Here is an 18,853-nt window from a genome sequence, read left to right on the forward strand (position 1 = left end):
CAGTCAGGCCAGAGAGAAGACAACCTTTCTTCTACAACAGTGTTATTGTTCTATCTCTATCTGTTGTAGTTTCTGTGGAAATAAATAGGAGGTGTTACTTTTGGAGTGGCTATTTTCAGTTATTTTAGGTAGAAAGTTGTGTTTTTCTATTGCATTTACATACTACTTGTTTATTACCTCTTGTCCATGCAGCGCGTCTTCCATTTTCTATTCGAGTGCTCTTGGAAGCAGCGATCAGAAACTGTGATGAATTCCTAGTGAAGAAAGAAGATGTTGAGAATATTCTCAACTGGAAAGTGATGCAACACAAGAATGTTGAAGTGCCATTTAAGCCTGCACGAGTTATTCTGCAAGATTTCACGTGAGTCTGATGGTCTCCACAGCTACTAAGAGTGTTTTCTGAAACTGCAGCAGTGCTCAGCTTGGGATGGAGGGGTTGAACTGAAAGAAATAATAGCAATGAAATGTTAGGAGGGACTATGTTCAGCTTTCCTGGATGTTATTATGAGGCAAATACTTGTAATGAAAGCACAGATGAAGAACTTCCGAGGTGCGGAAATATATATCTTAATGAAGTTCCTTAAAAATGAAGAGAAAATAAGACATATATGCTTGTATGCAAATGAAGAAATTTGGAATAAGAGATTTTGCTGGTTTCATTTTTTTTCCCCCTTGTTTTCTTTTTTTAATTTTTTTTTTTTTGGAGAGGCTCTTGCTTTTAATATTTTACATTTCTCAGTCCTCACTTATAAGACCCATCATTGCTTTCTGTTCTAAATCACTATTAATCCAAATATATATTTTTGAGGACTTTTGAAAAAATGAATGTCTACTTTTCCCCAAAAATGTCAGCTGAGATTCCTACCTGATGGACTCTGAAACGGGGCCCTTTTATTGCAGTGGTGGTAATACCCATATGTCATTGTGTCCCTGATAGATGTGGAAAGTAAATTTTCAGGTGAAACAGTAACTTCTAACTGTTTTTAATAGGGCTTTTGACGTGAAAGTCCACTTTACTTTGTACCTTTGGCCTGTACCTTTGTACAGAAGCAGAGATTTCAGTTCTTCTGTGGTAAGCCCCAAGCTGCTAAGCTGTCACTTATTTTTGTCTTCAGGAATGTAAATTGTCTTCCCTGTTGTTTTTCCCCAAAGGGTGAAAATGTGCTGGAGGCCCAATACAGCTCAACTGCAGAGCAGCTGTATTAAAAACAAGCTCTTGAACGTGCTCCTGAGTGTGAGAGCTTTTTAGAAAATGACGCCTTTGGCAGCCTTACAGAAGCTGTGTAACAATTACATTCGTAGGTCATGGATTAGGATTATTGAATTTACTAGATCTCACTGTTCTGTAATTGTGCTGAGTTCCTCTGAGTATATAGATGAGTATTGTCTGTTTGTTTTCAGTTGCATGAGTTTTGTAAGTTGGTAAATAAACCTTCCTCTCACCTGCTGCCACCCCTGCCCTCCCTCAAATCCATCCATAAATGCAGCATCTGCTGCTTTCCATGATATGTACATGTTTTGCAATTAAAAAAAAAACAGCAACAACAAAACCTGTTTCAAGTTACTGAACATTAACAGCTTATAGTGTTGACTGCTAGAAAATGTGAAGCCTTTTTTGTTTGGAGAAGAAAGCCTCGAGGAGGGGGGTGGAGTGGTGGTTCTTATCAGTTTATGGAAGTACTTGGATGGAGGGTGCAAAGGGAGTGGAGCAAGGCTCTTACCTGCAATGCCAGTGACAGACTGACAAAAAATAATGGTTCCCTCTGAAGGTGAGGAAATGCTTTTTTACTATTTTTGAGGGAAGAGGAGCATTGGCACAGATTGATGGGAGACATTGCAGAGTTCCTGTCCTTGGAGCCTTAAGCCTAGGCAACCTGCTTTAGAGGGCCCTGCTTGAGACCAGAGGGGACCCCCAGAGGTTCCTGACACCTCAACCGTGATTCTTCCTGCAGTGTTTCTGCTATGTTTTAAACTTTCAATAGCATTCTTATAATCAGGAGTTAAGAACAAATTCTTGCTTCTTGGGGCTATTCTTGCAGAAACTTGTTCTTTGTGAGATACTGAATGATATTAAGTCATTACAGGCACAACTTTTTTGTCTCAGCAACTGTTGATAGCATGGTGATATGCAAGAAAATGAAAACCACTTCTGAAAATAGAGGTGTTCTGTAGTCATGTCCTTTGTTCTTTGAGAAGTCTTGAATACCCTGCTCTGCCAGTAAAACTAGCAGAAGTGTGGAAGGTACTTTTCAAATCAGGGAGAAGGTTCTCCTGCATTTCACAAACCTTGGAAGAGATGGTCTTTGCCTTGAAATCAGCTGAAAAAAACATGGCTGAGAATGGAAAGGAGAATACTGTTGTTTTTTTCGCTCCACCTGCCCCAAACCTTTTGTTTTTGTTTTCCTTTAAAGTGTACTGGGAAGGAGAGAAAAACAGAACTAAAGAAGATAAACAAATTCAAGGTCCCAAAGGAAAGCTGAATTGAACTATTTTTCCTAGAGTCCCAGCCAAGCATTGTAATCTCCTTGATGAACTTTGAATTTTGGTTTTGGTTTTTCACTGTTACAGCACTCAGAATGTGGACGCAGTTCTGTCTCTCCTGTTCTTCTTAATTCATCTTCCTAAGAGTACTGTCTCTGAAATAATTATCCCAAGGCTTAGGGTGAGGCCACAGTTTGCTTCCTGTGTGGTTATATGTGCCTGTTCTGAGTCTCAGGGTTTAGACTGAGTTTGTTTTGCCTTTTTTTCTCCTTACACATTGCCCAATTATCTTCTATTATAGTGGGGTACCTGCTGTTGTTGACTTTGCTGCAATGCGTGATGCTGTGAAGAAACTTGGTGGGGATCCTGAAAAAATCAATCCTATCTGTCCAGCTGACCTAGTGATAGATCACTCCATCCAGGTTGATTTTAACAGGCGGTAAGGATACAAAACATCTCTTAGTTCTTAATGTTAGTAAGCTGGTAATGTAATTGTTGATATTCTATGCCTTTGAACTACAACATTGTAGAACCTGAGAAGTGATGAAGTTAAAGCATTGTATCAATTGCTGTGAAGAAAATAGAAATTTTATTCTTTCTGTAGTGCCTTTCTTAGCAGCGCAAGCCTGGACTGAATGTTAATAGAAACAGGCTCAGTCCAGACCTATAGTGATCAAAGTTTTCCATAATAATACTACATTGTTATTAGTTGTTCAAAAATAGCTTTTTTTCCACTTGCACTTTTAGACCTTGTGGGGCTTCCTGGAAAGGATAGGAAAGATTGTTTCTTTCCTTCCTTATTTGTGTAAGAGTGGACCTGAGCTGCCCTGACTCAGCTGTTTGCTGATTCTCTGCCTCCACAGGAAAGAGTGCAAGATATTGATTAGTATGACTGCTAGAAGTATAGGAAAGAAGTACAGTGCAAGCTGATTCTGAAAGTGCTACAGGCAGACAAATGTTCACTAGACTCGCAACTAAATCTGAGACCTCTAGAGAGGGTTGTTCCTTTTACCCTAATATATAAACATGAGCCTACCCAAATACTCGTTGAGGCAGATCCTGCCATTGCATGTTTCCTCGTGATTTCCTTCTGCGTACCAAACTTCTGAAGTTTGTTGGTCTGCAGTTGCCTTGCCTGCATAAATGCTCTGTATTTATTGTCCTCTGTAAGAGATAGTTTTGAAGCAGAGCTCAAAAAGATTTCAAGTAGAAATTAAAGAACGCAATGAACATTTTAGCACTGCCAATATTTTAAGGGCTCTGCTGAATAAAATTACTTTGCTTCTGGGCAGAGATGTAACACAGAACTTGTTTCAGAGCGGAATGTTGACGGAAAGTTTTTACATGTAACCTTTTTCTTCCTTTCTGTTTCATAACTGATGGGAGAAAAAAGGCCAAAAAATTTTGACATGCACTCCAGTCAAAAATAAAGTCCCTTTAATTTTTTGTAGAGGTGTTATTGTGAATCCTAACATTTTAAAATTTGTAACTGACATCTGTATCATTTTTATTAGATCCTTGGGAAGTAGTGCAATTTTTTTTTTTCCACTTTCACACTGTTTTGATCATTTTTTTCTGTCTATTTTAATTACTTTCATTTTATCAGTCCTATTCAGAACTTACATATCCTTTTTTCTAATAGTTACTTTTTGTCCCAGCCTTCTTTTAATTCTAGTAGGACCCTTGTATATGTGGAGAGAACACTGGCCAGTCCTGTGCTTTAGTTCTTTCAAACTCTTCATCCTTAGGTTAGGGAGCTGGTGTAAGTAGAAAGTTTATTAACCCTTTCTGTCTTAAACCACAGGGGTAGCTATTGCTTAATGTAAGCTGCAAGGTAGTTGTGTTCCAGTTCCCTTTTCTGCTTTTCTGATTTCCTTGTGTTTATTGAGGCCTTGAAAACTTCACACTGCTCTAATGTCTTATCTATGTTTTCCCAAAGTACAAGTTTCAAGACAGCCATCTGTATGATATGCGGACTAGTGCTCAGATTTAAACTAAACTTCTTGAATAATACAAGCAACATTGATTACCTTTGTTTTGCTGCTGTGATGACATTAAAAGCTGAGATTGATCAGCATTAAAATTAGCTAATAACTCTTCTTTCACCATTTGAGCATATTTGGCCATACATAAGTGTCAGGTGAAGCCTTTTGATTGTGACAGATGATTATTTTCATTTTCAGATCAGACAGCTTGCAAAAGAATCAGGATTTGGAATTTGAAAGGAACAAAGAAAGGTTTGAGTTCTTAAAGGTACTGAAGTAGTTAATCTTATTTGCATGACCAAAGATGGAACAAACATAAATTTGTCCAGTGCTCACATGTGTTAAAAATGTTTGACTATTTTTTGTTTCAGTGGGGCTCTCAGGCTTTTAAAAACATGAGGATTATTCCTCCTGGCTCTGGGATCATCCACCAAGTGAACCTGGAATACTTAGCAAGAGTGGTGATGGATCAGGATGGCTACTACTATCCCGACAGTGTGGTGGGCACTGACTCACACACCACCATGGTAGATGGCTTGGGAGTACTTGGCTGGGGTATGTGCAGTAGCTCACAGTGAATAGTGTGTTGGCTGATCAGTATTCTTTAGAACAGTCTGTATGCTTCAAAATTATAGAAATGTAGAATAGCTTGGGTGAGGAATGGACCTTAAGGATAAACTAGTTCTTACCCAATTTCATGAGTAGGGAACAACCTGTATCTTTGAGTATAGTAAACTTTCTTTCCTGTAAAACAACTTTTCTGTATAACCAGTAGTTACAATATATTTCATAAACAGCACACCAATGTTCTGTGCCACGTCAGGGTTTTTTTTCTTTATTTATTCATGGCATGGTTAAGTTATTAAATGAAATTTCTACATGCTCACTGTAAAATCCCAAGTCTCATCAGAGTGAGTTACTTAAATTTATCTAATATGCCATCTGATGGCTGAGGATCAAGTCTAAAAGTAGGAAACTGAAACTTATCCTTGCAGGAAAGAACAACCAAAAACCAAAACAGCCTTGCAAAAACTGAAGAAGACAAATATCTGTTCATAGAAGTCTCAGTCCTGTTTTACTTTTTCCCTTCTCTCACCTTAAATCAAGTCACCATAAAATACTTATCTCATGGGTTTATTTGACTCTTTTGTGTCTTTTGGATAGTCTGATGGTTTAATTCTTTTGCTTCCAGGTGTTGGTGGCATTGAAGCAGAAGCGGTGATGTTGGGCCAACCAATCAGCATGGTGCTTCCTGAAGTGGTTGGCTATAAGCTGCTAGGAAACCCTCAGCCATTGGTAACATCCACTGACATAGTGCTCACCATTACCAAGGTAATGAACATGCCTTTTCTTTCTTGTTTTGCTATTATTGCTGAACATGCGCTTTGAGAGCCCCTGTGCTGCACACTTGGAATCTGTGTATACTTCCATGTAGTTGTTTTGGTCCTTCAGACTTAATGCTCTGTGGATTGGAATCAACTACCCAAATTTGCTATGCAAATCTGTTTCCCAAAATCTAGCTAAAATAGAGCAGAGAGCTGATACCTAAAGGCCTGTTTAATTCCTTGTGTTGTAGGCCCATTTTGGAACAGCAGTATTTGTACAAAGTGCTTGATTCTTTATTATCTCAAAATAAACAGAATGGCTCTCTTTTGAAGGTCACACTTAAAGTGAGGCAATATAGAAGCTGAAAACAGTAGGTATTGCAGTCTGAGTTCTTTGATTTATGGGTATTTTGCTCACATGCTCGTAACATATTTATTCACTCCATGGCTTGTGACTGAATTCAGAGTATTAACTGAGTTAGCAGTAGTGTTGCGTTGAAGCTCAGCAATCTGGTAGATATCATCATGCATTAATGGCTCTAGAGAGAACCTCCAGCTGGGGAAAGTTAATTTTTTTTTAGTTTATCCAGATGTTGTCTATTTTCAGACATTTGCAGTTTAATTTGTGTTTCTGTTCCCGTCTGCAAGAGTTCACTGGCAAAAAAGTGCATACTGTTTTCTCCATAGAGAATCAAATTAAGATAAATTAGTGTCTGTCTTCAAATAACTGTGTTTACGCGTGAGAGGAAGACTATGTTCAGAAGGAACAGTGTATGCCTGTGTTTTATCTTCTTGGGACTTTGCAGCTCTGTGTACTTGTTTTTCTAACATAGCTTACTATGTATAATTTCCCGCTTTAAAATGCAATATAGAATTTTTATATAAGTCTCTTGGTACCTGCTGATGATGTGGTCACTGTATTTTTATAACAGCACCTTCGCCAAGTTGGAGTTGTGGGTAAATTTGTGGAGTTTTTTGGTCCTGGTGTAGCCCAGCTGTCAATTGCTGACCGAGCCACCATTGCCAATATGTGTCCAGAGTATGGAGCAACAGCTGCCTATTTCCCAGTGGATGATATTAGCATTGGATACCTGGTGCAAACAGGTTAGTTACAAGAAGAAACATGAATTAAAGGTGTAGAAGCCTGAAGTATACAGGGTGAAGCCCTTTAAGCTTGAATCTTTTATCATTTGTTTTTATCATGTATTTGATTATTCAGCTTGTTTCTTGCTTTTAATGTTAGTACTTATAATGAGGAAGAGAAAAATTTTAGGTTGTCTTGTAGCTGTCTGCTTAGCCCTCCTTGAATGTGGGCTGTCCACATTACAGGAACCTAAACTGCTTTTGTTCTGCAAAAGCCACTGTCTGCTCAACTGCTCTGTTTCTAGTGAGTCCCTAGTACATGGGTTGATAGAGTCCTTTTGTGCATAGTGTAGTGTGAATGGTATGAAATAGCCTGTTTTAGTTTCTGTCACGTAGTACTTTCTCAGGTCCACTTGTTTTTGTTTTTTCTCCTTGTATCTGGCTTTTGCTATAGGCCGTGATAAAGAGAAGGTTCTGTGCACTAAAAAGTACCTCGAGGCTGTGGGAATGCTGAGAGATTTCAAGAACTCCTCTCAGGATCCAGACTTCACACAGGTGAGAAATTACTGTCTTTTCACTCCTTTTTTCTTTTTTTTCTTTTTTTATGCTTTGCCATATTTTAATGATTGTTTTCTCTTTTTTAAGAAAAACTAAAACTAATAAAGGTACTCCTTCTGTTCCTTTGACATTATCTGTACAGCTGTCTTATTCCACTGAGCTCAAAACTGAGCCAGCTAGCTCAGTCTACAGATGTGATAATTTGATCATCAGTATAGACTAACTGTCTGCTGAACTCTAGCTGCTGCAGATTGTGTGACTGGCTCCATGTATTTTTAAGAACTCTGATCCAGAAATTAACAGAGATCTTAAAGATAATGCAGATATATTCTCTGTAGGCCTTGTCTAATTTTTTCCCTTTTCACGTTCAGCAATGTATTTTACTGCATGATAAGGATACTTAGAAGCTTTGTTTGCTAACTGCATACCAGACAATCTGTTTTCCGTGCAACAAAATCAAGATCATGGTCTGTATCTAGGCAACGCAAGATTAGTTCCAGTTTTGTAACTTATGGTCAGTTTTGCATGCTTATAAAAAAAATAATAAAAACTGGAAGAAACATTATAAAAACAAAGTTGAAACATGGGTGGGGAATAAGAAACTATGATAATTCCTTGTGTTTCCTAATAGGCTCTGAATATTTTCCGTAGGGTACACATAAATAGCCTATTCTGGTTTATGCCAGTATCAGAATTTCTCCACAGCATTGTTTTCTGAAAAGGATCCTGCTGCTAGTATGTGAATGGACATAGTTTTTTACACCATCTGCATTGTTCAGATAATTGTCACGCATTGAGTTTTCAATGATTGGGAGCCACACCTGGGAGCTGGCAGGGTCTCAGTGTAGAACTGTTCCTTCTCTTCTGATCTTTCCCATCTCATATACCTCTCATAATTTCTACAGAAATAAAAATGTGCAGACTTCTCTGCTGAATGAATGCTAAGATCACCTGTGACTTGTCTGGCTTCAGCTTGTCTTAAGTGCTGAATCCCTCTCTGCTATTCTTACTGAATAGGTTGTTGAGTTGGATCTTCATACTGTTGTGCCTTGCTGCAGTGGACCAAAAAGACCCCAGGACAAAGTTGCTGTGTCAGATATGAAGAAGGACTTCGAGACTTGTCTGGGAGCAAAGGTGACTGGGAACATATGTGTCTACAAACTAATACATGCTTATAAAATAGTTTCAGAACTATATTGTGGGGTTGACTAGTTTGTTCCTTGCTTTCCTGTTGAGAAATGAGTGAAAGTATTTGATTGGTGCTTGGATTCAGTATAGAAAATGATGTCAGTATTCCTTTTGAATGTTCTTTCACCTGAAGCTGTTGCAATCCTACTGAAGTAGAGCTCCTTCTGATTTTAGACCAGTCTTACACCTAATTTCTCTCTACATCATCCAATGAAAAACTGTAATTGAAAGAAAAGCAAGATTTTAGTCCAAATTATTAGGCATAGACTTGTAAGCTTATAAAATAAGTTTGAAACTTTAACTTGTAGAATGTAATCAGTGAGAGATATCATATCAACAACTCTACCTGCTAAACAGCAGTGCAGACCTTTAGTGATTTAAGTCAAGAAGTTTAAACTGCAGTGATTGTTACATATTCATAATTGCATTAAAGGACCTTATCCTTCCAAATCTCTTCCAAAACATACTGCTTTATGCTGCAAATGATGCTTCCTGCTTTTTATCAGTTGCCAGACTTTTGCCTCTCAAATAATCCTGTAACATATATTTGCATTTTTTGTTGTTCTCTGCTTAAGTCTTACGTATTGGGGCTAAAATCTCAGAATAAGACTGTGTAGCAAGGCTATGTTGGGGAATCTTTGCTTTGCAATATGTGATCAGGAATCCAGATCAAGTAGGTCAGAAGCATCTGAGCAAACTAAAGGGGGATGCATTTATGCAGGAAGAAAACACAAATACTTTTGCATTGAAGGCTGTCTGTTTTACCAGTAAAAAAAGAATGGGATATAGAGCCATGGAAATTATTTTTGTCTACCACTTTCACCAAATATGCAGACCTCCACCACCAATGCAAGCAGCAGTGTGACCGTAGGCACTTCTCATCCATGAAGTTTGCAGCTGATTTCCAGTCAAAATATTGACATTAGAGGCATCTTTTTTGATTCTTTCTTTTTCCTCTTACAGCAAGGATTCAAGGGATTCCAGATTGCTCCAGATCGACACAACAGTGTAATCAAATTTAACTTTGAGGGCTGTGACTTCGAGCTGGGTCATGGTTCGGTAGTGATTGCTGCTATTACGAGCTGTACTAATACCAGTAACCCCTCAGTCATGCTGGGAGCAGGTAAGTATAACTGCTTGATTTTATGCGCAGTAGTCTTTCTATGTCTCTGGCTGTGTGTTGTGAAGACAAAGACAGTGCTAACTCTGTTTTCATCATTTGGCAAACTAGAATTGAGATTAGTCCTTAAGGAATAGCAGAAATGTGGGTGGAAGTGTATTTTTCCTGCACTGTTTTCTCTCCAGGTTAAACTTGAGCTGAATTAACCAGCACCTTTGACACCTCATTAGATGTACAAAATCTGCTCTGTAGTTCTGTGATTGGAGCTGAGGAGGGACTTCTGAAGGAAAGGGTCAGTGAAGAGGGGTCTGTCAGTTTATATCCGGAGGTGCTCTTATCTATCAGCAGTGTATGAAACACATGCTTAGCTATCTGAACAAGTGTCTGAGGGCAGGTAGGGACAAGTAAATGAGGAAAAATGTGTTCTGGAATTTCTGTCTTCCAGAGCCTTGTAATTTTCATGCGAACTGTATCCAAGAAGTGGTCATAGGCGGACTTTGTTTCTCCCATTCTATTGCTTATCACCATCTAAATAATATAATACAATACAATTGGTGCAAATATGAATAGATAAAATTTGAGCTAAGATAGTCATACCAAACAAGCTCCCTTATACATTGGTCTGTCAGTAAGATGCAGCTCATGCTTCAGCAATGTATTGTATCTTTAAGATGATCTTCAGATGTTTTGAAGTTTTGAAATTATTGGAGTATAGGAAAGATTCCCATTGTAGCCATCAGCACTGCCATAGTACAACTCATGATTGATAGCAGTATGAATCAGGAAGTGCCACTTAAAAGACTTCATAAGGGAAACTGTCTCTTGAAATTAATAGTATTTGGTTGTTGTTATTTATTTGTACATCTCTACTGCTAAGAATCTAGAACTTGACTCTTACAGAAAGCCAAAATTCACTGATAGGTTGGTTGTTAATTCAGCACAAAACTACCAGAGGTGGGAAGGTAACAATCCTTCATTGTGTTTTTGGTGAGATGTTTGTCTTGTGGCTAGTGTTTGTTTAACCATTTGAGATCTGACTGTCTGCATGCTGCCCCCATGTGACTGCATTTTATTGAAGGTAATTTCCTGAGACTTTTTAATGAAACAGAAATTGCAGACTGGATTTACAGTTCCACAGTGCACTTGCACTTGCTGGTTACTCTGGAATTAGTGCTGTTTCTGCTTTCCAGTTATTTAATTATGCTGCTGTTAACCTGTTGATCAATCAAACTATTCACTTCCTGGAAAAACTGCAGCTGTCCTTTGCATTTTTCAGGATTGCTTGCCAAGAAAGCTGTTGAAGCTGGTTTGACTGTGAAGCCTTACATTAAAACTAGCCTGTCCCCAGGAAGTGGCGTTGTCACTTACTATCTGAGAGAGAGTGGAGTCATGAGATACCTTTCTCAGCTAGGGTAAGTGAGCCTTTCTTACTGTTGTCCAGTGCTTAACTGTAAGCACTGCCAAGTGTTGCAGTGGAATAACTCTTTATCTGCACAGATTAAAAGATATGGTAGATGCCCTACAACATGCTCCTGCATGAATTAATGCATTGCTGTTGCACTGGCTGACTTAGTGCCAAGTGGGGGAAAAGGCTTGCTGCCTTTCTGAAGACTCATGTTCCTATGCAGGAAAATAGATTCTTTTTGCAAGAATAAATGCTTTAAAACAGCATAAATGGCAATATGTTGTTTATCTTGCTAGATAACAGCAGCTCTTTGCTCTGGATACATGGAGCATCACTGCAATAGTAAAGTAATCTTAAAAATGCTGTTTTCAGCAGCAGTGGATTTGTTAAAAAGTATGTCTTCTGAAAGTAAGCCTTACCAGTCATTAAGGATTTAAACACCTAGCTCCAAAATAGCTTTTTAATTCCTTGATGATTTTCATGCTCTGTCTAGGTTTGATGTAGTGGGTTATGGCTGTATGACTTGTATTGGCAATAGCGGACCCCTGCCAGACTCTGTTGTTGAAGCCATTATACAGGTACGCATCAGTCAGATTTTCATGTGCATCTTATGTAGGTAAGTTATTCTCTGTGCTGTATTGAGCTAAACCCTGCCAGGTGTGTATGAAGTAAATGCAGTTCATTTTCTGTGGGAGGTACTTGGGGATCATCTGGAAGGAGACAGTTCTATGTCCTCTTATTGATGTTGCAGCATGATGCAACTCTGCAAACATGCTTCACCAGCTTTCTTGTTTCAAACCCTTGCAGGGAGACCTTGTAGCAGTGGGTGTTTTGTCTGGCAACAGAAACTTTGAAGGGCGTGTGCATCCCAACACTCGTGCTAACTACCTGGCCTCTCCACCGCTGGTGATAGCCTACGCCATTGCAGGAACTGTCCGGATTGACTTTGAGAAAGAGCCTTTGGGTAAGACATTATGGAATGCTGCTTCTCATACCTTATAAATGGAAGTAATTGGAATTAAGCATTTAGGAAATGTTTACCCCAAGGAGGTACTTCAAGTGTGTGAGTACATCTGAGTTTTTAAACGTGCAGTTGTCAGACAACAGAGTAAAAATGGAGTCTTTGTTGGAGGAAAGGGAATGCTATGTGTGTCCTATATTCTAATTCTATGGGAGATGTTTTGGTTATATACGGGTGGTGGTTTTTCATGAGCAGCCTGATCTAGTAGAGTCTGAGTAGGCAGTTCAGCTAGGCAAGCCTTAAAGATCCTTTCTAACCTAAATTATTGAACAAATATTCTGATAGACCAGTAGAAATCACAAAAGTAGGCATGTGTACAGGCATCAAGTTCATGAGGTTATTGTCTGTCAGACTCTTGTAGTTGAATAAGGGTGTTTCTTGTGAGTTTTTGTAGAGTAAGAAGGAATACACAGCGGAAGGGTGCAATATACACTTCTATTTATTTTTCTTAATGCAATATGTATATAGTAGGTATAACATTGTTGATTTATACAGGAATAAGTGCTTCAGGGAAGAAGATTTTCCTGAAAGACATCTGGCCAACACGAGATGAGATACAGGCTGTTGAGCGTCAGTTTGTTATTCCTGGGATGTTCAAGGAGGTCTACCAAAAAATAGAGGTAAACTAATTCTTAGCAAGTGGTTTCATTTATATGTTGTAATATTCTTAAGATGTTAAGTGAATAGGTTTTGACAGTGAAAAGAACCTTTTCCTTTTGTTGCTGTTGCTCTGTTTGTGACAAATATTCAAGTGAGATCTTGTTTTTCCAAATGGCTGCTAGTTATGTAATTGGTTCTTATGGCTGGTTGTGTCCTGAATATTGCAGATTATGGACTTTAAACAATTATTTTAGGCTGATATTAGAAAGTGAGATGTTCAGCCTCATAGACATTTTTCTTCAGGTGACATAATCTGCATTACTTGATAGCATTATTGGCAGAGAAAAACTTGTACTTTATAATGTATTCCTGTAAGTCTTCCTCAGGTACTGAAACAAAATGTTCTTGGTGTTCACATGGTAGAAAAGTTTCTTTAGGAGTTTTAAAATGTTATCTGCCTTCATAACATAGATAAATGCCAGAAAAATGGGTGAGTAGCTCTTCTTCTGCAATGAAGGGAGGGTACTTGCCTTTCCTTACTCTTTCTTCTGATAGGTAGAGTTGTTAAAACCTAACAAAAAAGAATAAAGTGACACAAAAACTTAGAAAAAACCTGAAAACTTAGAGATGAAATGTTTATGTGTTTTTCAGACAGTAAATGAATCTTGGAATGCCTTAGATGCTCCCTCAGACAAGCTGTATACTTGGAATCCAAAGTCAACGTATATCAAGTCTCCACCTTTCTTTGATGGTCTGGTAAGTGTGTGTTTCTCCTTAGAATCAGGCCAAACACTGTAGCAACTGTGACTAATCTGGAGGATGAAGCAGAAGCACACCAAGGGTCCTGGAAGCAGCTATGATAGCCTGCTGAGACTTCATTTCTGAGATGTTATCATCACGCTTATCGTATTCAGTTCAATACAAAGGCACAAGCAAATCTAAAAATTATAGGAATTCTCTATTGCTTCAAGATTTTTGAAAACTCCCCCTTTCTTGTTAAGATGGGGTAGCCTTAAGTAGTATCAAAGCAACTGAAAGAAAAGGAAAGGAAACTATAGATCTTCTTGCCTGCATTTTTCACTAAGTAATTCAGTACTCAGATGCAGCTTCAGCACTGTTTAAAAGAAAATGCAAATTTCAGTGTGTAAAGATATCCAGGAATCGTGGATTTTCCTGTGTTCATGCATGTGCTGTTGAAGCCCTCAGCTAACTTTTTTGCCTCATCTATTTTATACATACACAAGTTTGCTGACAGGCAGCCAGGACATCATACTTGGTTTAAGAATGTCTGTGTCTTCCATAGAGTTTTTTCTTTATCCTGACTTATATGAGAAGAAAAGCTCTATTTTGCAGATTTCTTCTGTGTATTGTGTTTTTTAAGAAAGGTAAGGGAATTGTATGTCATTTTAAAATCATGTTCTTTGTACTTGTGGTGGCTTAGACTTTGGCTCTGCAGACGCCCAAGACTATAGAAGATGCTTATGTCCTGTTGAATTTTGGAGATTCTGTGACAACGGACCACATATCTCCAGCTGGGAATATAGCAAGGAATAGTCCTGCAGCCCGTTATTTGACCAGCAGAGGGTAAGCAGTACATTCTTGTTCCTGTTACAAACTGGAAACAAGCCACAGTTACTATACTGTGTTATGGATATGCTATTAGCTGTCTGTTCATAGACACTTGTGTACTTTGGGTGGTGCCTGGAGAATGTGTAAAATAAGAGAGGGAAGCATTCCTGTGTTGTTTCAGCATTTGACACTGGTTCTAAAAGCTTGTGTAGGGTATGCAGATCTATTCAACTTGAGAACTTAAGATATTTGTATGGAAGACGATGGCTCAGACTATTTTTTTTTAGTAAGTCAATTCATAAATGAAGGAATGAGTTTTTTTTCCCCCCCTATCAAAGCAGAATGGTCATAGTCCTTGGGGCCAGAAACTTGTTCTGTATTCACTTATAGCATGTACAGCAATTTCATATAGCTAGGGTATCATGAACTACAGAAGTTTAGGTTTCAGTGCAGCTGCAATGACTGGCAGAGCTATTGTGTTCAGCCTATAAGCAGTTGTAAAGTGTTCTTTTGCTATGGACAGTCTGTCAGTCCAGTACTGTGGATTCAATTTAAGACAAATCCAGGCCTTACTGAATCTCCCTATTCACTCTTTTTTCTTCTTTAAATAACTGTACAAACACCATTGAACTGGGTGCTGCTTCCCTGGTGAGAGCAATCCATAGCTGCCTCAGGGACACTTGCTCATTACTGTATTTACACCAACACTGTCTTGTTTTTCTTTTCCATTAATAGCTTGACTCCTCGAGAGTTCAATTCCTATGGGTCTCGCAGAGGGAATGATGCTGTCATGGCCAGAGGAACATTTGCAAACATTCGTCTGGTGAACAAATTTCTTGATAAACAGGGACCTCATACTATCCATTTCCCTTCAGGAGAAACGGTAAGTATACTCACTGCTTTAAAAAGAGGCTCCTAGGTTGGATTAGCATTAGCTTTCCTTCTTACAGCTTAAGTCACTTACTTCAGTGCCTTGTAAGTAAAGGTAATGTGGGGACAAGAAGATTCAGTGACTCAGGGAAGCAGGTCACACATACCTGCATAAGGTTGTGCACTCAGGCTTACCAGTGGGGAGAAGGGCTATTGTAGTGGTGAGAATGGAAAGTGTGGGCTGTGGTAGGAGTGCGTTTAGGCCGGGAGTCACAAAGTGCTTTGTAACTTAATGCAGAGCTTGGCATAAAGGCTGGGTTTCAAAACACAGTTTTCTCATTTCCACAAAAGTGTATTTCCACCCACAGTAGTATATAAAGTGTGTGATATTTTCATTGCAGCTGGACGTGTTTGATGCTGCAGAAAGATACAAGCAGGCTGGACATCCTTTGATTGTGCTGGCTGGGAAGGAATATGGTGCAGGAAGCTCAAGAGACTGGGCAGCTAAAGGGCCGTTCCTCCTGGTAAGTAACTAAAGTAAACTAGGAGGAGGGTAATACTTAGAAGTTCATTCATTTTTCTTTTTCCAGGAAGAGCAGTTTACAACACTGTCCTAGGTACCTTATTCTCATTCTCAATATCAGAAGCTATTCTGAAGTATAAGCTGAGTCCAAGAGCCATAGTAGGTTTGCAAATATATTTAAATATTCATAGAGCCCTTTCAGGCAGGAAAATGTGACTGAACTTCAGCTAGCTTTCCATACACCAGAAAGGCCATTTTCTTTAGTCTTGCATCATACAGCCCAATAAACCTTGGGTATGTTTTAGGCTTCTTTCTTCAGCTTGCTTATCAGAGAAGATATAAAGTGTATTAAGTGAGGTATTAGTGAACTTGAAATTTAGCATTGCTTCACCATGAAGGTTTCAGGAATTCCTATCAGTACTGTTATAGGATCATGCTATAAATCTAGGTACAGTGGAATATCTGTTCTGTATCCTGTCCTACATTATTCAGCAGCCTTTTCAAAGAGATTCAGGTTTTCTTGGTATGCAATTTTTGCATGCAGTGTTTCTGTGCGTTTTTAAACAATGTGTTAATAGGGTTAGTGTTTAGGGCAGCAGTACCTACTGGCTAGCAGTAGTTGGTAAATGAAAGGTGGGGACCTCAAGCATACTGGTTTTATCCCTATGAGAACAGAAAGTCTATGCTGAATTATGTGGATAGGCATAACCCATCGTGTACTTACCAGGGCGTCAAGGCTGTGCTTGCTGAAAGCTATGAGAGAATTCATCGGAGCAACCTTGTAGGGATGGGAGTGATTCCTCTGCAATATTTACCTGGGGAGGATGCAAGGACTTTAGGACTGACTGGAAAAGAACGTTACACAATTGTAATTCCTGAAAATCTGAAACCACAGATGAATATCCAGATCAAGGTATGAAATGCCTGTGGGCTGCCATGGTTTCTCTTGAATTAACTGTCTCTCCAATTAATGTCTTTTCCAGTAATCTCTCTTTTCAGGAAGGCAAAACAGTTGAGGGCAGGGGACCAGGCTAGATGACCTTTGGATGTTCTTTCCAATCCCTGACATTGTTTTTCTGAAAAAGCAGTAACTCTGAAAGAGCAATGATGGGAGATAAAAGCAGCATTCCTAAACCACTTCATTCAGCACAAAGCAGTCCTGTATCCTGGGGTAGCCTACAACTGTTGTCTATGTATGCCTAATTAATGTCCTGAAAGGGGAAAGCATAGATCCCAGTGTGTTCAACAGTTTGTTGTAAAGTAACTGATGAAAACTGCTTTCAGCAAAACTGATGTAGTTTGATTCACTTCCTGCTCCTGTCTTTCTGCTCTTCTTCTTCCCATGCAGAGCTCCAGTGAATGCTAATACAGTTAGTGTTGCTGCTGTAGCTAAGCCAGGAGAATGACTACATGGAAAAACATTAACAGTTACTATAACCACTTGATTGAGTGGTCAGCTTACATGCCACTAGGCTTGTGTTGACCTTAAAACTGTTAGAGACAGTAAGTGCAGTGCAAGGAGCAGAATATGGAGATATTATGCTTATTATGGCTTGTTTCAAGCCAACTTGCTCTGAAGCAGTTGGTCTGGTGTGGCACCTTGTCTCAAAAAAATAAAATACTGGTGTCCACTTGCTGTTCATTTGAGCTATTAAGATTAGAAAACTATGATAATAGGCTGTATTTTACTATCATGTGGTTAGTTCTACTGATTGAACAACTTCCTTTGACTTCAACAGCTGGATACTGGGAAAACCTTTCACGCCATCATGAGGTTTGACACTGACGTGGAGCTCACTTACTTCCACAATGGCGGCATTCTGAACTACATGATTCGTAAAATGGCATCGTAATCTAAAGTACTGAGCACAGCCTCGCAGGTGCAGGTCTGCCTCTGAGCACGACAAAACTCATCAGTAATAATGAAGAAGAGTGAACCATGAAGTGAACAGTGGTTTGTTGGATTCTTTTTGTTTGTTTGTTTCTTCTTTTTGTTCTTTTAAACAAGCCTTTGGGGAGGCTTGCTGACCATGCTGAATGATTCTGTCTATCAGGAAACTTGTCACTTTTTTGCCCATTTATAAAACTTGTTGTTAGTCTTGAATGGCAATTGAAAATTGCAGTTGGCTTGACTTAGAACATTCTGCAAAAGTCATTGAAATACTGACAGAATCTGTGGAACTATTGAAGATCGTATGCTGGCTATATGTATTTGTTCCATTTCCTTTGACTTCTGTGTTCTGTTCTGTGTTATAGTAGTGGTCCGGAAACTAATGGACAGTATACATTTAATTTTTATTCCTTCCTGATTATCTGATATCAACTTCATTTCTTACTCAGTTGTGAGCGGATTCTGAATCTAATACTGAAATTAATCATCTAGCTGTTTATTAATTCAAAAGAGAATGTGAACTCTGTTCCTTTAAAATCTAAGCCTTTGTGAAAAGGTGGACCTCTGGGGATAACATTTCTAATGGATAAAATTAAACCTATTTTCAAGGAGTTCAGTGTGTTGTTTTATGTTATCCTAGGTACTAAGATATAGGAGAAAGCTTCAGCTTTATTTTCGTCATTGTCCCTACTGGAGCAGGACCCTTTTGCTCCTGCTGTGTTGGGGTGGGGAGTGGTGAAATTAGTTTTGGAGGAAATGAAAGGACTAGAGGAGGAGATAGTGATAACACTGTACCTGCAACAGCCTATTGATAACAACAGCACTGCTGAGGCTGCACTTTGAGGTATGGATACCTCTAGTTATGGACTCCCTGAGAAAGAAATTCTGGGTCTGTTCAGCTTAGGCTTAGGGCCAGCTCAGCCAGGTGTGTACAAATACCCAAAGGGAGGGCACACAGAAAATGGATGCAGGCTCTTATCAGTACAGCAACAGGACTGGAAGCAACATTCACAGGCTGCCCTGAGTGGTTCTGGGTGCTCCATTGGTGGTGGCATCCAAAAGGCATATGGACAAAGTGCTGAGCATCTTGCTGCAGGTGGGAGCAGAGACTTTGGAGATGATGACCTCAGGAGATTCCTTCCAACCTCTGCCAATGTGTGAAACATCTTGAGAGCTGTGAATGTGGTCATCATCTTCAGCACTGTTTGGTAAGAAATACACAACTGTATATTCC

General features: G+C 39.1%; 1 protein-coding gene across 2 annotated transcripts in view; it reads left to right on the forward strand.

Annotated features, from left to right (window-relative positions):
* Window positions 1-18,230, forward strand: part of ACO1 (aconitase 1) — a 29,028-nt gene extending 10,798 nt beyond the window's left edge. For both annotated transcript variants that reach the window (XM_015850001.2, XM_015850000.2), the window contains exons 3-21: window positions 193-361; window positions 2,783-2,920; window positions 4,665-4,734; window positions 4,838-5,021; window positions 5,659-5,798; window positions 6,724-6,895; window positions 7,329-7,429; window positions 8,450-8,566; window positions 9,584-9,743; window positions 11,017-11,152; window positions 11,639-11,723; window positions 11,953-12,109; window positions 12,662-12,786; window positions 13,418-13,522; window positions 14,208-14,350; window positions 15,071-15,218; window positions 15,607-15,729; window positions 16,456-16,641; window positions 17,468-18,230. In XM_015850001.2, the coding sequence (XP_015705487.1) occupies window positions 193-361; window positions 2,783-2,920; window positions 4,665-4,734; window positions 4,838-5,021; window positions 5,659-5,798; window positions 6,724-6,895; window positions 7,329-7,429; window positions 8,450-8,566; window positions 9,584-9,743; window positions 11,017-11,152; window positions 11,639-11,723; window positions 11,953-12,109; window positions 12,662-12,786; window positions 13,418-13,522; window positions 14,208-14,350; window positions 15,071-15,218; window positions 15,607-15,729; window positions 16,456-16,641; window positions 17,468-17,581 (2,573 nt within the window). In that variant the 3' untranslated portion in view covers window positions 17,582-18,230. The remainder of the gene's footprint in view (window positions 1-192; window positions 362-2,782; window positions 2,921-4,664; window positions 4,735-4,837; window positions 5,022-5,658; window positions 5,799-6,723; window positions 6,896-7,328; window positions 7,430-8,449; window positions 8,567-9,583; window positions 9,744-11,016; window positions 11,153-11,638; window positions 11,724-11,952; window positions 12,110-12,661; window positions 12,787-13,417; window positions 13,523-14,207; window positions 14,351-15,070; window positions 15,219-15,606; window positions 15,730-16,455; window positions 16,642-17,467) is intronic.
* The last annotated feature ends 623 nt before the right edge of the window (window positions 18,231-18,853 follow it).

This window comes from Coturnix japonica, chromosome Z (assembly GCF_001577835.2).
Source record: "Coturnix japonica isolate 7356 chromosome Z, Coturnix japonica 2.1, whole genome shotgun sequence".
In the NCBI taxonomy this organism is placed as follows: domain Eukaryota; kingdom Metazoa; phylum Chordata; class Aves; order Galliformes; family Phasianidae; genus Coturnix; species Coturnix japonica.